At 58.8% G+C, this 14129-nt stretch overlaps 1 protein-coding gene across 1 annotated transcript in view; it reads right to left on the bottom strand.

The window, feature by feature from the left end:
* APOLTP (apolipoprotein lipid transfer particle homolog) overlaps positions 1 to 14129 on the bottom strand; it is a 179414-nt gene that overhangs the window by 25715 nt on the left and 139570 nt on the right. The window contains exons 53-63 of the mRNA XM_088833046.1: positions 13933 to 14107; positions 11672 to 11793; positions 10980 to 11120; positions 9367 to 9480; positions 9133 to 9261; positions 8340 to 8501; positions 6536 to 6700; positions 2601 to 2769; positions 2003 to 2187; positions 1708 to 1800; positions 1347 to 1551 (exon numbers count right to left, since the gene is read on the bottom strand). Of these exons, the coding sequence (XP_088689172.1) occupies positions 1347 to 1551; positions 1708 to 1800; positions 2003 to 2187; positions 2601 to 2769; positions 6536 to 6700; positions 8340 to 8501; positions 9133 to 9261; positions 9367 to 9480; positions 10980 to 11120; positions 11672 to 11793; positions 13933 to 14107 (1660 nt within the window). The remainder of the gene's footprint in view (positions 1 to 1346; positions 1552 to 1707; positions 1801 to 2002; positions 2188 to 2600; positions 2770 to 6535; positions 6701 to 8339; positions 8502 to 9132; positions 9262 to 9366; positions 9481 to 10979; positions 11121 to 11671; positions 11794 to 13932; positions 14108 to 14129) is intronic.

Raw genomic sequence — 14129 nt, 5'->3', positions numbered from 1 at the left:
TTGAGAGGGACTCCCTAGGCCTGGGGTACACAGACAACACGCTGAACACCCCCTATCCTTCTGCGAGTCTCAGACATCGGTCTGTGCCAGGCAGGCGCTCCCACCTGACCACCCCGCAATGAGAAGCCTGGGTGTGGAGCCCCTAGCGAGCTCCCTTGGGCAGTTGATGTCTGACACGTGTTGTCACAATCTGAAGCTGGGGGTGCTGAGGGCATCCTGCATGCCCACACTGGGGGATGAGTCTGGAAGCTCATGGACGGGGATCCTCCCTGGAGCCTCCTTTACACTGGTCCCTCCGCAGCCTGGCTCTGTATCTTGGCCCTATGGCTGCAGGTGCGACTCCAAGCTGAGGGCCGAGCCCTCCTGAGTCATCGAGGCCAGGGTGGCCCTGGGGTTCTGACTAGACGCACAAGCAGGCGTGAGAGGCCGCTGGACGGCCAGTCTGGCCTGAGCACCAGCCAGTCTTGGGATGGCCACCCTGGTGCTGGGCAGGGTCCTGGGGTCATCCCTGTCATCCCTGGTGCTCCCGGACCCTGGGAAAGGCTGGACGGTCCCAGTGTCACCAGGAGGGTGCTAGGGACAGCAGCCGTCACAGCCGGCGTGGCCTCCCTGGTGCTTATCACAGAACCAGAAACAGGCCCTGGAATCTATAGCAGTGGGCTTCGCAGAAATAAAGCCGTACACCCTAAAGAATTCAGGCAGAGACTAAAGAAACTCGGGCAGAGGTCCCAGAAGAAATAAGGCGGTGAGCACGAGGGACACGAGCTTGCAGAACTACAAGAACAGACACGGCTGGCTTCCCCGGTGGCTCAGTGGTTAAGAATCTGCCTGCAATGCAGGAGACGCGGGTTCGGTCCTCAGTAGGGGAAGATCCCACATGCCGAGGAGCCCACGCACCGCAACTATTGAGCCCGGGAGCCGCAACTACTGAGTCCATGTGTCGCAACCACCGAAGACCCCTCAGCCTAGAGCCTGTGCTCCGCCACGAGAAGCCTGCGCACCGCAGCTAGAGGGGAGCCCCTCTGCCCGGCTCGCTGCAACTAGAGAAAAGCCTGCCCCGCAACAAAGACCTAGCACAGCCCAAAACAGCAATAAACCAATAGAATTACTCTTTAAAAAAGGACACTGCTCCCCAAGTCTGAAGGGTGTAGGTCCGTGAGAAATATGGCAGAGGGCTCTCAAGGAAGTTGGGGTGTGGGCCTACTGGAAATCTGGTGGCCTTCCTGCTTGAACCAGTGCCCCAGGCCAAGTGTGAGGGTTTAGGCGTGGATCGGGGGCCCTGGGGTCAGGCGTGGCTCAATCGGGGGCATGGTCACCACCCCCCCCCCCACCGCCCCTGCACTCACGTTCTAGCTCCTTCCGCAGCTGCTCCAGCCCCTCCCGCAGCCTCTCCAGGGAGAGTGGCAAGTGGAGGGTGAGCGCCCGCCCAGCAGGGCTCAGGCCCCACAGCGTGGCCACCGCCCGGCTGCCATCCCGCACGGCCCCCAGCCCCTCCTGGCACAGCTGCAGAAGCGGGCTGGCGAGGCCGTCCAGGGCTCCTGCTGGCTGCACCTGGGTAGGGGGAACGGAGGCCGGATCAGCGTGAGGGTCTGGGGCCACGTGCACCCTCGTGTCCTCAGAGGGGGCGGCAGACAGAGCAGAGCAGCGACACCGCCCAGCCCCACACTCCCTCCCTCTCCAGTGACACCCCAAGTGCACTCTACCCACCAGGCGCTGGAACCGTCTCACGCAGGCCTCCAAGCTGTGGATCCTCTCCTCCAGCCCGGCTTGCACCTGGGACCCGAGAGCAGCCACCCTGGACTGCGGACACAGAGGGACAGGCTGACCCCCCGAGAATGCAGCAGGCAGAAAGCTCTTGATGCCAGCAGCAGGGCTGCGGACCCACGTGCCACTGGTTTCCTTGGCTCCTCTGGACTCTGGGAGCCTGGGCCTGTGGCCTCGGGATGGGGCTCGGGTGGGGGTGGTAGGACTGGCAACCCTACCCTGCCCCCAGCCATCTCACCTCCACGTGGTCCAGCAGGGTCCCCTGGCAGCCGCGTGCAACCAAGCGGAGGCTGTGGTTGGCAGCCTGCAGGGTCAGGCGAGCCAGCGGCTGGACGAGCTGCCCTCGGTCCCGGAGCAGGGCCTCCACCTCCACCGCCTGCCTGTGGGCACAGGCCTGCAGCAGCACGCTCTCCTCTTGGCTCCCTGGGGCCAGGAAGGGACCTGCTGTTGAGCCCAGGACTTGTCCATCTGCCTACTCCTCTGGCACTCCACAGCCTCCGATAGCTCCCCAATGCCCACGGGCAGAGGCTCAACGGTCCTGGGACTTGAGGGCCTCAAACCGAGCTGCCTACATCAACCTTCAGACCCCTACCCCCACCGCCAAAGCCTGGTTTCTTTCCCATCCCCACACCCACCTCTGATCCAGACCTTCTGCCTGCCTCTGCTGGCACCACAGTCAATCCGGGTGGCCACGAAGAGCTCCTCTCCTCCTGGCTGGGGGGGCCACGAAGCCCTACCAGGGTTGCCTTTGACTTTTGAGCTCGCAGCACCCCAATCTCTGACTTCTCCTGGGCCAAGCTGAGCCCCACTGAGCCGCACCCCGTGCCTCCACTCACCTTCCTCGTGGGCCACTGAGGCCTGGAGGCAGTTCGGGGCCCGAGACACAGACAGCCTCACTTTCTCATCCCCGTCGTCCATGCTTCCCTCCAGTTGGACCAGGCTTCGAGAAGCCGAGGTGGAGACGTGGCCCAGCAGGCCAAGCCACTGAGCTTTGGGGCCACGGAGCTGGGGGAGGGGGCAGAGGTCTGAGTGGGACCTGGCCCCTGTCCCTGCCCTCTGCTGGCCCAGACCTGGGGAAAGGTGGCTGGGGAGGCTGAGGCTGAACCTTCCGGGGGAAAGGCAATGCCCACCCCACCCCATACCTTCAGGAGCAAGCGCTGGGTCCCCCTCACCCAACAACCCTGCCACAGGCTCATGCTCATGCTTACATATGACTCTTGCGACCCCATGGACTGTACCCAGCCAGGCTCCTCTGTCCATGGAGTTCTCCAGCCAAGAACACTGGAGTGGGTTGCCATGCCCTCCTCCAGGGGATCTTTCCAACCCAGAGATCGAACCCAGGTCTCCCACATTGCAGGCAGATTCTTTATCATCTGTGCCACCAGGAAAGCACAGGGCTCAGAATCCCTACCGACTGCATAAATGCTTATTAAAATCCACATCCAGGGACCTAACTGTGCAAGAACACGGCATCCAGATGGCTTAAGAATTCCTGATGCTCAGGCCTCACCCCAGAGATTCTGACCTAACTGACTCGGGGAGGGGCTGGGCCCCGGCATTTCAGCATCCCCAGCACCTGGGTGTCTCCCCCTCCTGGTGAGGTTTTCCATATCTGCAGGAGAACCACTACAAATGTCTCTGCAAGGTCAAGGAGACCTTGGGTGGCACCTGGGCGGGCCACTGAGCAGTTCATCCCAGCCCCTGTAGCCACCAGCCTAGAAGGGAGGGGACACAAGGCAGGTGGTTGCTCAGTCACCAAGTTGCGTCCCACTCTCAGCAACCCCATGGACGGCCAGTGGAACGACTGACCGGAACAACTCATGACACACCGATAAAATAGTACCAAGTGTGCGCCCAGTCGTGTCCAACTCCCTCGCGGCCCCATAGACCGTAGGCAGCCGTCCAGGCTCCTCCATCCATGGGACTGCCCAGGCAAGAATACTGGAGTGGGGTGCCTTTTCCTTCTCCAGGGGATCTTCCCGGCCCCCAGTGGGGCAGAGTCAGGAAAACCCTCAGCGGCCTAAGGGCAGGAGCCCTGAGGGAGACCCTGCAGGGGGAGGGGCGGCCACAGGCTGACTGGGACGCGGTTGTGGGGGAGGGGAGCCCCTCAGGCCTGAACTCAGCTGCTCTGTATTCTGCAAATACTGCATCTCCCAAGCTGTGCAGCCCACAGTCAGTGTGTGGCCCCGGTTTCAAAGTCTGTAAGATCAGATGCAGAACAGTGGTTCTCAAAGTTTATCAGGAATCAGAATTCATGTGTGTGTGTGTGTGTTTGCACGCGCGTGCAAGCGTGTGCATGCAGGAGGTGTGTTATGGGTTGGATTGTGTTCCTCAAGAAGCTCGGACGGAATTCTAACCCCTGCTACCTGTGAACGTGGTGTCATTTGCATGTCTGTTCTTTGCAGATTAAATAAATTTGCAATGAAGTCATATAAGGACACCCAAATCCAACGACTGGTGTCCTTATAAGAAGGCCAGGTGGGGCCTTCCCTGGTGGTCCAGTGGCTAAGACTCCATGCTCTTGGTGCAGGTGGTCCAGGTTCAATCCTGGTCAGGGAACTGGATCCCACATACCACAGCTAAGACCTGGTACAGCCAAATAATAAATAAAATGTTTTAAAAATACTGGAGTGGATCGCCTGTTTCCTTCTCCAAGGGTTCTGAGTTCAATCGCTGGTCAGGGACCTAGATCCCACATGCTGCAACTAAGACCCAGCACAGCCAAATAAATGAAAATAAGTATTAAAAAAAGAGAAGGCCATGTGCAGACAGAGGCAGAGATTGGGAAAATGAAGCAACTCCTGGATTGCTGGCGGCCCCTAGCAGCTGGAAGAGACAAGGAAGGATTCTTTCCTGGGGCTTCTAGAGGGAACACGGCCCCACTGACACCTTGATTTTAGCCTTCTAACCTCCAGAACTGTGAAAGAAGAAATCTCTGTCATGGTAAGGCCCTCAGTTGGTGGGTAATTTGTTAGCCCTAGGAATCCAATTCAGGGTGCTCGCAAAACATGCCGTTTCCTGAGTCTCCTTCCAGCAGATTTCTGAGTGGGTAGGAGGGGTGGCGCCCAGGAATTCCTAGGAGATTTCACAGTGCTCGGGCAGTGAGCCTGGTACGGGGCGGGGGTGGGGGTGGTCAGGCATCTGCAGACCACACCTGGGGTGTTCCTCGCAGATGGCCTCCTGCATCTGACTCCGTCCCAGTCACTGAGTGGCTGGGGCCCCAGCAGCTGGGGTAAGTGCCTGCCCCCCCGAATTTTGTCCCTCTTCTCCATCAGGTTGGTGTGAACACCAAACCAGGCTGGGAAAGCCCTCCCCATGCCACGGACCCCAAAATGGAGCAGAGAGGGTGTGGGCAAGGGAGAAGCGGTCAAAACCAGCCACCCACGGGCTCGCGATGGAAGCAGAGGGACCAGCCACTCCCTGACCACCCACTGCGGGGAGACGTGAACCTTGGGGCACTGGGATTACACATGCGGGGGTGGCTGGCGGCCTGGCTGGTCAACGGAGAAATGAGAGCCAGCCTTGGCAAGCCTCAGAGAGGAAAATGCTTTGGAAACCATCACAGCTCCTGGACTTGGAAACAGGGGCTGGGTGAGCTCCAGAGACAGAAACGCCTCGTCCATCTCTGGACACTGGCAGGAAACGCCCATCTCAAGAGCACTTCCTGTGTGCATGTGCCATGCGAACTCTGCTCCTTTTTTTCCCAACACTTCTGCAAAGGAGGTGGGATTTGTTCCCATTTGACAGAGGGGAATACTGAGGCTTGTAAAGGGAAAGTCACAAGGTCAAGGTCAGGGAGACAGAGAGATGGGCATATGGCAGCCCTGATGGGGCACCTACTCTATACCCATGCTGTGTGGGTGGAGAGAAGGGGTGCCCAGAACCCCACTGACCACCTTATGAAATATATCTGACCCCCACTTAAGGAAATGGGGCTCGGAGAGGTCCCTTTCCAATACCGTTTGGCCAGATGAGGGCAGAGCAGGTATTGAACCCTTTCTACCTCCCTGGGCTGCTGGGAAAGGGAGAGGTAATAGAAGACTGGGCCAATAATAGCCAATAATAATAGCAGCTGGGGTTTCCCAGGTGGTGCAGCAGTAAAGAATTCACCCACCGATGCAAGAGACGCAGGTTCAATCCCTGGGTCAGGAAGATCCCCTGGAGTAGGAAATGGCAACCCACTCCAGTATTCTTGTCTGGAAAATTCCATGGGCAGAGGAGCCTGGTGAGCTACAGTCCATGAGGTCACAGAGTCAGACACGACTGAGTGACCGAACAGACGCACACATTAAAAGAAGCCAATCCTCGTGCTGGCTTTGTACCCGGCACTGTTCTAAGCAGTATACACATGCTGACATATTTAACCCCTAAAATATTAATCCCACGGGAGGTAGGATAGGTGCAATGGTTATCCCCCACTTTACAGGTGAGGAAACCGAGGCACACAGAGGGGAGGTAAATTGCCATCTAGGAAGAGGTCTGGCTGGGGTTCAAACCCAGGCAGTCCAGCCATTGCCTCTTGGTTATGGGAAGGTCTGGTGCTGGGGCAGCAGAGGAGCTGTTTTGTCTTGGTGGTGGAGGGTTGGGGGTGGGGGGCGGGCAGGCTCAGGGGGTGCCACTACAAGTAAGCTCAGGCCCCGGTCGGGTGCCTGTCTGCAGTTCCAATACTGGCCACTAGATGGCAGGGCTGCCCAGTCAGTGGTGGTCCACTGGCCAGAGAGGGACGGATGGCCATCAGGGTATCTTCCTCTGGGGCGGGCAGCTACCTTACCTCCAGCTCCCCAGAGTAGTCATGTGTCCGGGGCCTGCTGTGGTTGCGGAGCGTCAGGCTGAGGTGCAGGCCGTGATCTGTGTCCGGGGCGAGGCCCAGCTGGCATCTAGAGTGTAGCAGGAGCTCACCACTGCCCAGGGTGTGCTCCCCAGAGACTGAGAGGGCCTGGAACGAGAAGACGGGTGTGTCGGTGGTCAGGGTAGCGCAGGGGCACAGCTTCCTCTCGCTAGGCCCTGGTCCAGGCGACAGTCCCTCACGCCAGGACAGTCACAATATCCTATCCCAGCCTCCACTCCTGCCCCAGCCTACAGCCCCTCCTCCATTTTACCTTAAAAAAATTGCAAATCAGACACTCCCCATGCTCAAAGCCTCTGTCTCCCCATTGCACCTGGAGGAGAAGCCGGTCTCCTTGGCGGGTCCGGTGGACGTGCACTATCTTCCTAACCTCACCTCCTTGCTCTCTCTTTAAAAGCCACCCTGTGTTCCTCAAACATCTATAAGCATCCTCCGGCCACAGGGCCTTTGCACTGGCTGTTCTCACTGCACTCTGCATTCATCCCCTCTCCCTGCTTTGTTCTTTCACAGCATTCACTACACTTGTCTTGTTTATCTTCTTCTACCCACAGCTCTGAGCTTCGGGAGGGCGGGCACCTGGTCTGTCCCTTTCACCATCCTTGTCCCTGCACCTAGAACAGAGCCTGGCATAAGTAAGACTCACAAATGCCCTCTGAATGGATGGACAGATTGGGGGCTGGCAACTTCGGCTCATGAGCCAAACCTGGCTCACTGTCTGTTCTTGTAAATATGTTTTTATTGGGACTGGCCATACCCCTTCATTTACATGTCCTCCACGGTGGCCTTCACGGCAGAATGGCAGACTTGAGTGGCTGCAACAGAGCCCATATGGTCTGTAAGTCCTGAAATATTTACTGTGACTTCCCTGGCGGCCCAATGGTTAAGAACCTGCATGCCAACGCAGGGGACACGGGTTCAGTCGCTGGTCCGGGAAGATCTCACTTGCCACGGAGAAACTAAACCTAGGCGCCACAACTACTGAAGCCCTGGTGCCTAGAGCCCATGCTCTGCAACAGGAGAAGCCATGGCATTAAGAAGCCCGTGCACTACACCTAAAGAGTAGCCCCTGCTCGCGGCAACTAGAGGAAGCCCTCACGCAGCAACTAAGACCCAGCACAAACAGAAATAAATAATTTTTAAAAAATAAATATTTACTACCTGACCCTTTGGAGGTAAAGTTTGTGACCCCCAGGACTGTTAGAGAGATGAGAGGGTGTGGGGAATAGGAAAGGGGAAGAATGGATGGATGAAAGGATGGATGGAAGGGAGGAGGTTGGAAGATGGGGAGGATGAAGGAAGGAATGGATGGATCAATGGGAGGTTGGAGGGTGGGTAGATGGATGGATGGATGGCTGGAAAGATGGGTAAAAGGTGGCTGGAGGAAGGCAGGAAAGACCAATCAACTAGCTGACAAACCCAGGGGAATGCTGGGGGTTGGGGGTCCCAACCTCTCCCCCAACAATGAAAACAGCAGCTTGGTTTATACGTCGAGCACTTTCCCGGCGCCACATCTTGAATCTCCCCATCACCCCACGCGCTGGAACCAGCCGCGTTTCTCATCCCTCAGATGAAACACCAGATGCTCAGAGAGGAGACAGCCCTGCCCGGGGCTGCCTACAGACCCGTGACGACGGCACCTGGTGCCCTCACTCACACCCCTGCCCTGGGCGGGCCCCCTCCTCTCTCTTCACTGCCGGGTCCCTGGGCCCTTCCACAGGGACAGACTCACCGTGGGCAGGTGGCAGAGCCCCAGCCGCAGGGAGTGGCGCAGCCAGCGGGCACGGTCAGTCTCCACGTCTCCCTGGAAGCTCTGGGTGGGGCAGGGGGCCCCAAGGATGTGCTCCAGCATGGCCTCTGCGTGGATCTTGTCCGGGAGGGATGGCTGGCGCCTCTGGAAGGAAGAAGGCATCGTGGGATGGGGGCTCATCCCGGAAGAGAGAAGGAGACCCTCATGAGAGGAGAGGAGGTGACAGGAACCCCATCAGAGCCCCAGGCAGCCCCACAGCGGGCGTTTACACTCCGGGCAGGACCTCTGCTGGGAGACTGAGGGGCTGTGGGCCTAAGGAAACCCAGAAGGCACAAGGGCACTTCCAGGCCAGCTGCCCTCATATCTCCACGGCCCAGCCCCTGCCCCAGGCTCTGCAGAGCAGCACTCAGTCCATCAGGAGCCCTGGGCAGATGGTGACACTGGCGAGACCCTGACACCTCTAGAAACCTGAGCTCCCCACCTCCTCCCACCCCTCTCTGGCAGCCCACTGGGCTCACCCACTCCTCTGTCTGCTCCCCGAGTGCCCACCTCATGCTGGGCACTTTGCTATCCTGACCTCCCAGTGCTTTCACGACGTTACAGTCAGGGGAGGATACTTGTACCCATTTCACAGATGAGAAAACCAAGGTTCACAGTGGAGAAATGAATTGCCCGGGGCCCCCCAGCACAACAAGCACTCACACCCAGGACCCTATGGCCTCAGAGTCAGGCACTTTCTGCAGCCGGTGGGGCCACCCAGCTCCCCAGGCCTTACCTCGTACGTCAGGTTCTGCCGCACCCGGCGTCCATCCCAGGACAGATCCAGCCACTCGCTGAACACAGCTGGGGTCTGCGTTAAGGCCCCACAGGCCCTGAGAGCACCCAGGCCCCAGGTGTCCTGGAGCTGACGGGGAAGAGGATGGTGGATGTGACTGGGGCGCAGGGGGCAGCACAGGGCCCGGGGTTTGGGGGAGCCTGGTGCCGGGTCGGGAGGGCAGGCAGTGCATACCTGCCCCGGGGAGGCAGCCATGCAACCGTCCCAGGAGGTGCTCTGTGCCATGGACCTGTCGGTCCAGGTGAGCTGCAAGGCCAGCGGCTGCCCTCTGTTCCAGGAAAGCTGTACCTGTGTGGAGACACGGCCAGTGGCAGGTGGACGGGAGAGGTGGGACGGAGGAGAGGCTGAGGTCCCCCCATCTGTGTGTCGGGGGGGGCAGGTAAGAGGGAGGGAGAGGTGCAGAGCCTGGATCGGTGGGGGGAATGTGGAGAAGCTGGTGGCCCCCCTGCCCACCCCTCTAGGGGACAGAGGCGGCAAGTGGGAGTAGAAACACTGACCTCTCTTCCAGCTCATGCCTGTAAGAGCGCAGAGCCACGCCCAGACTGCAGACCAGAAGTGTTTACTGGGTGGAAAAATCCCCATTCTCAACACCCAGACTCATCATTTCCCAGGACAGTGAAATCTGAGCCCCTCACTGGGGCCTGTGGGTCGAAGCCCTAATCCCCAATGTGACAACATCAGGAGGTGTTGGGAGGCGACTAGGGTTAGATGGGTTGGGGGTGGGGTCATGATGGGATCCGTGCTCTGTAAGAAGGACCCCACAGAGCTCTCTCCCCGACGTGTGAGGACACAGAGAAGGCTTCAGGCCAAGAAGAGGGCTCTTCCCAGAACCTGACCGTGCTGGCCCCTGATCTTGGACTCCCAGCCTCTAGTCTGTGGTTTAAGCCACCCAACCTGTGACATTTTGCTATGGCAGCCCCGAGCTAAGACAGTTGGTCTGCCCCTCACCTGACCTCATCCCCCCGTCACCGGCTACCACCCCATCATTTCTTCTGTGCTGGTCTTAACTGCCTCTGGCTCCTCCAGAAGCTCCCAGCCTGTTCCTACCTCAGGGCCTTTGCACTTGCTGCTCCTCCAGCTCATCCGGCTCCTCTTCATCCGCGGGTCCTCAGCTGACAAGCCACCTCCTCCATGAAGTCCTCTCAGACCACCCCATCTAAAGTCCCCTCCCCATCTAAAGTCCCCTCCCCACTGGACTCCAATGATTCTCTCTCTTAGTACCCTCCTTACTTTCTTTATAGGACTTATCACAACTCTTAATTTTTTATTCATTCTTTTGAGCTTTGGTCTTTTTGCCTGGCACACACTGGCCTACTGTCTCCCATTTCACAAAAAAAAAAAAACAAAAAAACGGAGGCTTAGAGAGGTGCTGAAGACTGCCCAAAGCCTCCCAGTCAGATGGAGAGCCCAAGCTGCCCTATGTGAACTCCTGCAGTGACCAACTAAAGAGACCAGTGCATCAGTGATGAACCAGACATGCTCGTGAACTGCTCCTCCCACTAAAATGAGCTTTATCAATGCAGGGACTATGCCTGTACCTCAACACGACCAGGAACACATTAGGTGCTTAATACAGTCCCAGTGAAGGGATGAAGGCATGAAGGGCCCCCCTGGGGTTCCAAGCTTCAGGGCACTGTGATTCCAGAGACGTTCTTGTCTCTGATGAACAAACAAGATCCTCCTCTCCCCGCACGTGGTCCCAGATGTCCCACCTGTGGCCTCAGCCATGCGGCTCACCCACCCCCAAGAGCCGTCTACCCAGGGCCCCGCAGCTGCTCCCCGCTCACCTGCCGGGTCTGCCTGCCGCCCCTGCTCTCAGCAAGGCCACTGGCCTCAGCCTGCTGCCAGGAGAGGCTGAAGGGGTGAGCCAGGGCCAGGCGGGCGGCCAGCTTGCCCTTCCCCAGCCGCAGAGAGGAGGACAGCACCACCTGGGGAGGGGACAGGCTGAGCGGGAGGCCTCCCGCAGAGAGGCCCTCCCCACGACCCAGCTCAGGTCACCTCCTTCATCAAGGTCAAGGGAGTGAGGGCTGCTGGCCCACCACTGGGGGAGGCCCTCTGGGAGCTTCAGCCCATTTTTCAGAGGAGTAAGTTGAGGCTTGGAGAGCAGCAGATAGGGACAAGCATATGACGGAGAGGGGACTGGGGGTTAGAGGCATTTCATGGATCTGAATCCCAGCAGCCCTGCCTTTCAGTAGCTCCGTTCCTCTCTGAACTTCAGTTTCATCTATGAAACGGGGCTGGGGTGCTTGGCACACAAGAGGCCATCGCTATGCGTCAGCCACTGGTCTTCCTGTTATCATCCAGGTGGTGCTGGGACCCAGGCTCCCTCCTCCCCTCCAGCGCTCTTCCCGTGGTCCTTTGGGGACCAGGGCTCAGTGTGGTTGGCCCCATTAACACTCCTCGGGCAGGGCAGGGCCCCGAGTGTCCCTCTCAGGCTGCAAGGTGGGCTTCCCCGGTCCCCTTCCAGCCCGATGCCTACCTGGTCCTTGCTGTCCCAGCCCACGACCAGGTCACTCTGGTGACGGCGTGTCAAATGCTTGGAGGTCAGGCGGAAGCTGCAGTGCCGTGGCAGGGGGAGGGGCAGCGGGTGGGTGAGCTCCACTGGGCAGGGAGGGGGTACAGGGAGGGGTGGGGGTATCAGCTTGAGGCCAAGAGAGGGCCGGGGGCCACTTTGGGGCCACACACGCATGTAATCGGCACAAAATTCAAAAGTTGTCCCCTCACTTGGTCCCCACGCCACTCAACAAGTCCATCAGCATCCCCATGAGAGCCCCATTCCAGGACTTCTGCAAGGAGGCCTTGTATCTCCTCCATCAAGAGGTGGAATTTGTTTCCCTGGCCCTGGAACCTGGGCTGACCTCGTGACTGGCTTGTAGAATTTGGTGAAGTTGACACTGCAAAACCCCAGCTTCGGCCTTAAGGCCTTAGCTCCGTCTGGCTCTCTGGGACCCCTGCTCAGCCATCGTGAGATTAAACCCAGGCTGGCATGCCAGACACTGATGCCACACAGAGGAGAGTCTGGATGTTTCAGCAGAGAATGTCCCGGACCAGGTGACAGCCAACCAGCCCGTGAACAAGTAAGAAAGTGCAGCCGAAATCAGTAGCACCACCTATCCAACTTAGGGCCTGACCCTGATGCGTGAGCAAGACCAGATAGCTACCCACAGGCTCGTTAGCAGTGATGAATTCTTACTACTGTAAGTCACTGAGTCTGGGGTCATTTGTTACACAGCAGTAGCTGACAGATACACCTTCCGATATCACTCTCAGGTCCCTCACACACATGGTTACCCCGGCCACGTTGAATGCTCCAAACCCACCTGGTCACACTCAGCTGCCCTGTGCTCTCATTCCATCCTGGAGTATGACACAGCCCATTGCTGAGGCCTCACGGCCTCCTTGCCCTCGATTTTCTTCCTTCATCTCTGAAGCCTGAGCCAAGCTGCCCTGACCTCCGGCACCATCTGACTCTATCCCATAAGGCCACCAACTGCTCCTGCCTTCCTAGACCCCCAGAGCAGGAGTCCACCGGAGACTCCATTGCAAACAAAGACCAGCTTTGAGGCCTCTAGAAGGGGGCTGTCCCTACATGGACCCTGGGGAGCTGTGCCCAGAGACAATGGCTCTAAGCTTGTTCTCAAGGCGTCATCCAGCCACCAGTCCAGGGAGCACTGACCACATGCAGAGCCACAACCCCTCACTCCCTCTGCCCCTGACCTGCTGTTTCCTGCACCCAGTAACCACACAGCAGGGCCCACAGGCTGCTCAGCCCATCCATGGGCCCCCTGAGCGTGCACACACTCACACGTGCACACATGGGCACGCACAACATACACTGCCTTGGCGTGCTGAGGATCCTCTCTTCCTCTGCTTTGCAGGGCACACATGTGGCAACCCTGACCCTGGGGAACTCCACTGGGCCACCCAGCAAGCCATGCCCACCCCGGGCCAGGGTCTGCACTGCGTCTCCTGCTTGGCAGGCCAGCAAGCCAGTTTCTGCTCTGTGTACGCTGACTCCTCAAACACAGACTGACAGCCTGTGTGTCTGCATGGCCCTGGGGGATGGGGCTGTTTCCTGGAGGGCCTCAGGGGGTCATGGGCACCCTCGCTGGGGCCACACTCACCTCCCCTGCCAACCTGCAGTCTGTCAGCCTCAGCTTACAATCCCTCAGGGATGCAGGGTGTTGCCACATCTTCCACACGCTAACCTTGCCCTCCTGTCTTATCACACTCAGGATAAACCCCAACTGCTTGTCAGAGGCTGAGACCCTGTGTCCCCTGGCTCCCCTAACCTCTCCCACCTCATCTCCTCCCCTCTGCTCCTCCCGTCAGTCCACTCCAGCCACAAAGCCTGTTCCCACCCCAGGGCCTTTGCACCTGCTGTTCCTCCTCCTCCGCCCACGATGATCTCCCCAGAGCTTCACCTTCTTGTCACTTGGGGCTCAGCTTGAAAGTCACCTCCTGAGACAAGCCTTCCCAGACCACCCACCTGGAGGAGCGCCACCCCGTCCCCAAACCAAACCCTGCTTGTTTTCACAGGCGTTCTCACTCCTGGAGACACTCTGATGTTATCTTGTTCTGTGTGTGTCCCTGCTCACAACCCGCCTCCCTGAGACCTGAGACCTGGGCCATCCTGCTTCCCAATGGACCCCTAGTGCCTGGAACAGTGATGGGATAAGCAAGCACCCAGGGATGATGCTCTGAGTGAATGGGTGAATGCGTGGCCCCTGGGAGACTCACCCTGCAGACCAAGGGTCCCAGCGGGCTTGAGGAAGGGCATGGAGAGGCTCCCATTGAGGCTCCCCTTGAGGGCCACACCCTGCCCGTCCCACAGCGCCATGTGGTGCAGGACTTGGGTGCCACGGGCTCGCTTGTATGAGGTTTGCAGGACCAGCTCCCCAGGAAGGCCGTGGAACTGGGGGGGAGAAAAAAAGATG

The sequence above is a fragment of the Moschus berezovskii genome, chromosome 27 (genome assembly GCF_049115385.1).
Source record: "Moschus berezovskii isolate FMDL1 chromosome 27, NW_MosBer_1.0, whole genome shotgun sequence".
NCBI lineage: Eukaryota > Metazoa > Chordata > Mammalia > Artiodactyla > Moschidae > Moschus > Moschus berezovskii.
Note: the sequence above shows the minus strand (reverse complement) of the source record. Positions and strands in the feature narration are given on the sequence as shown.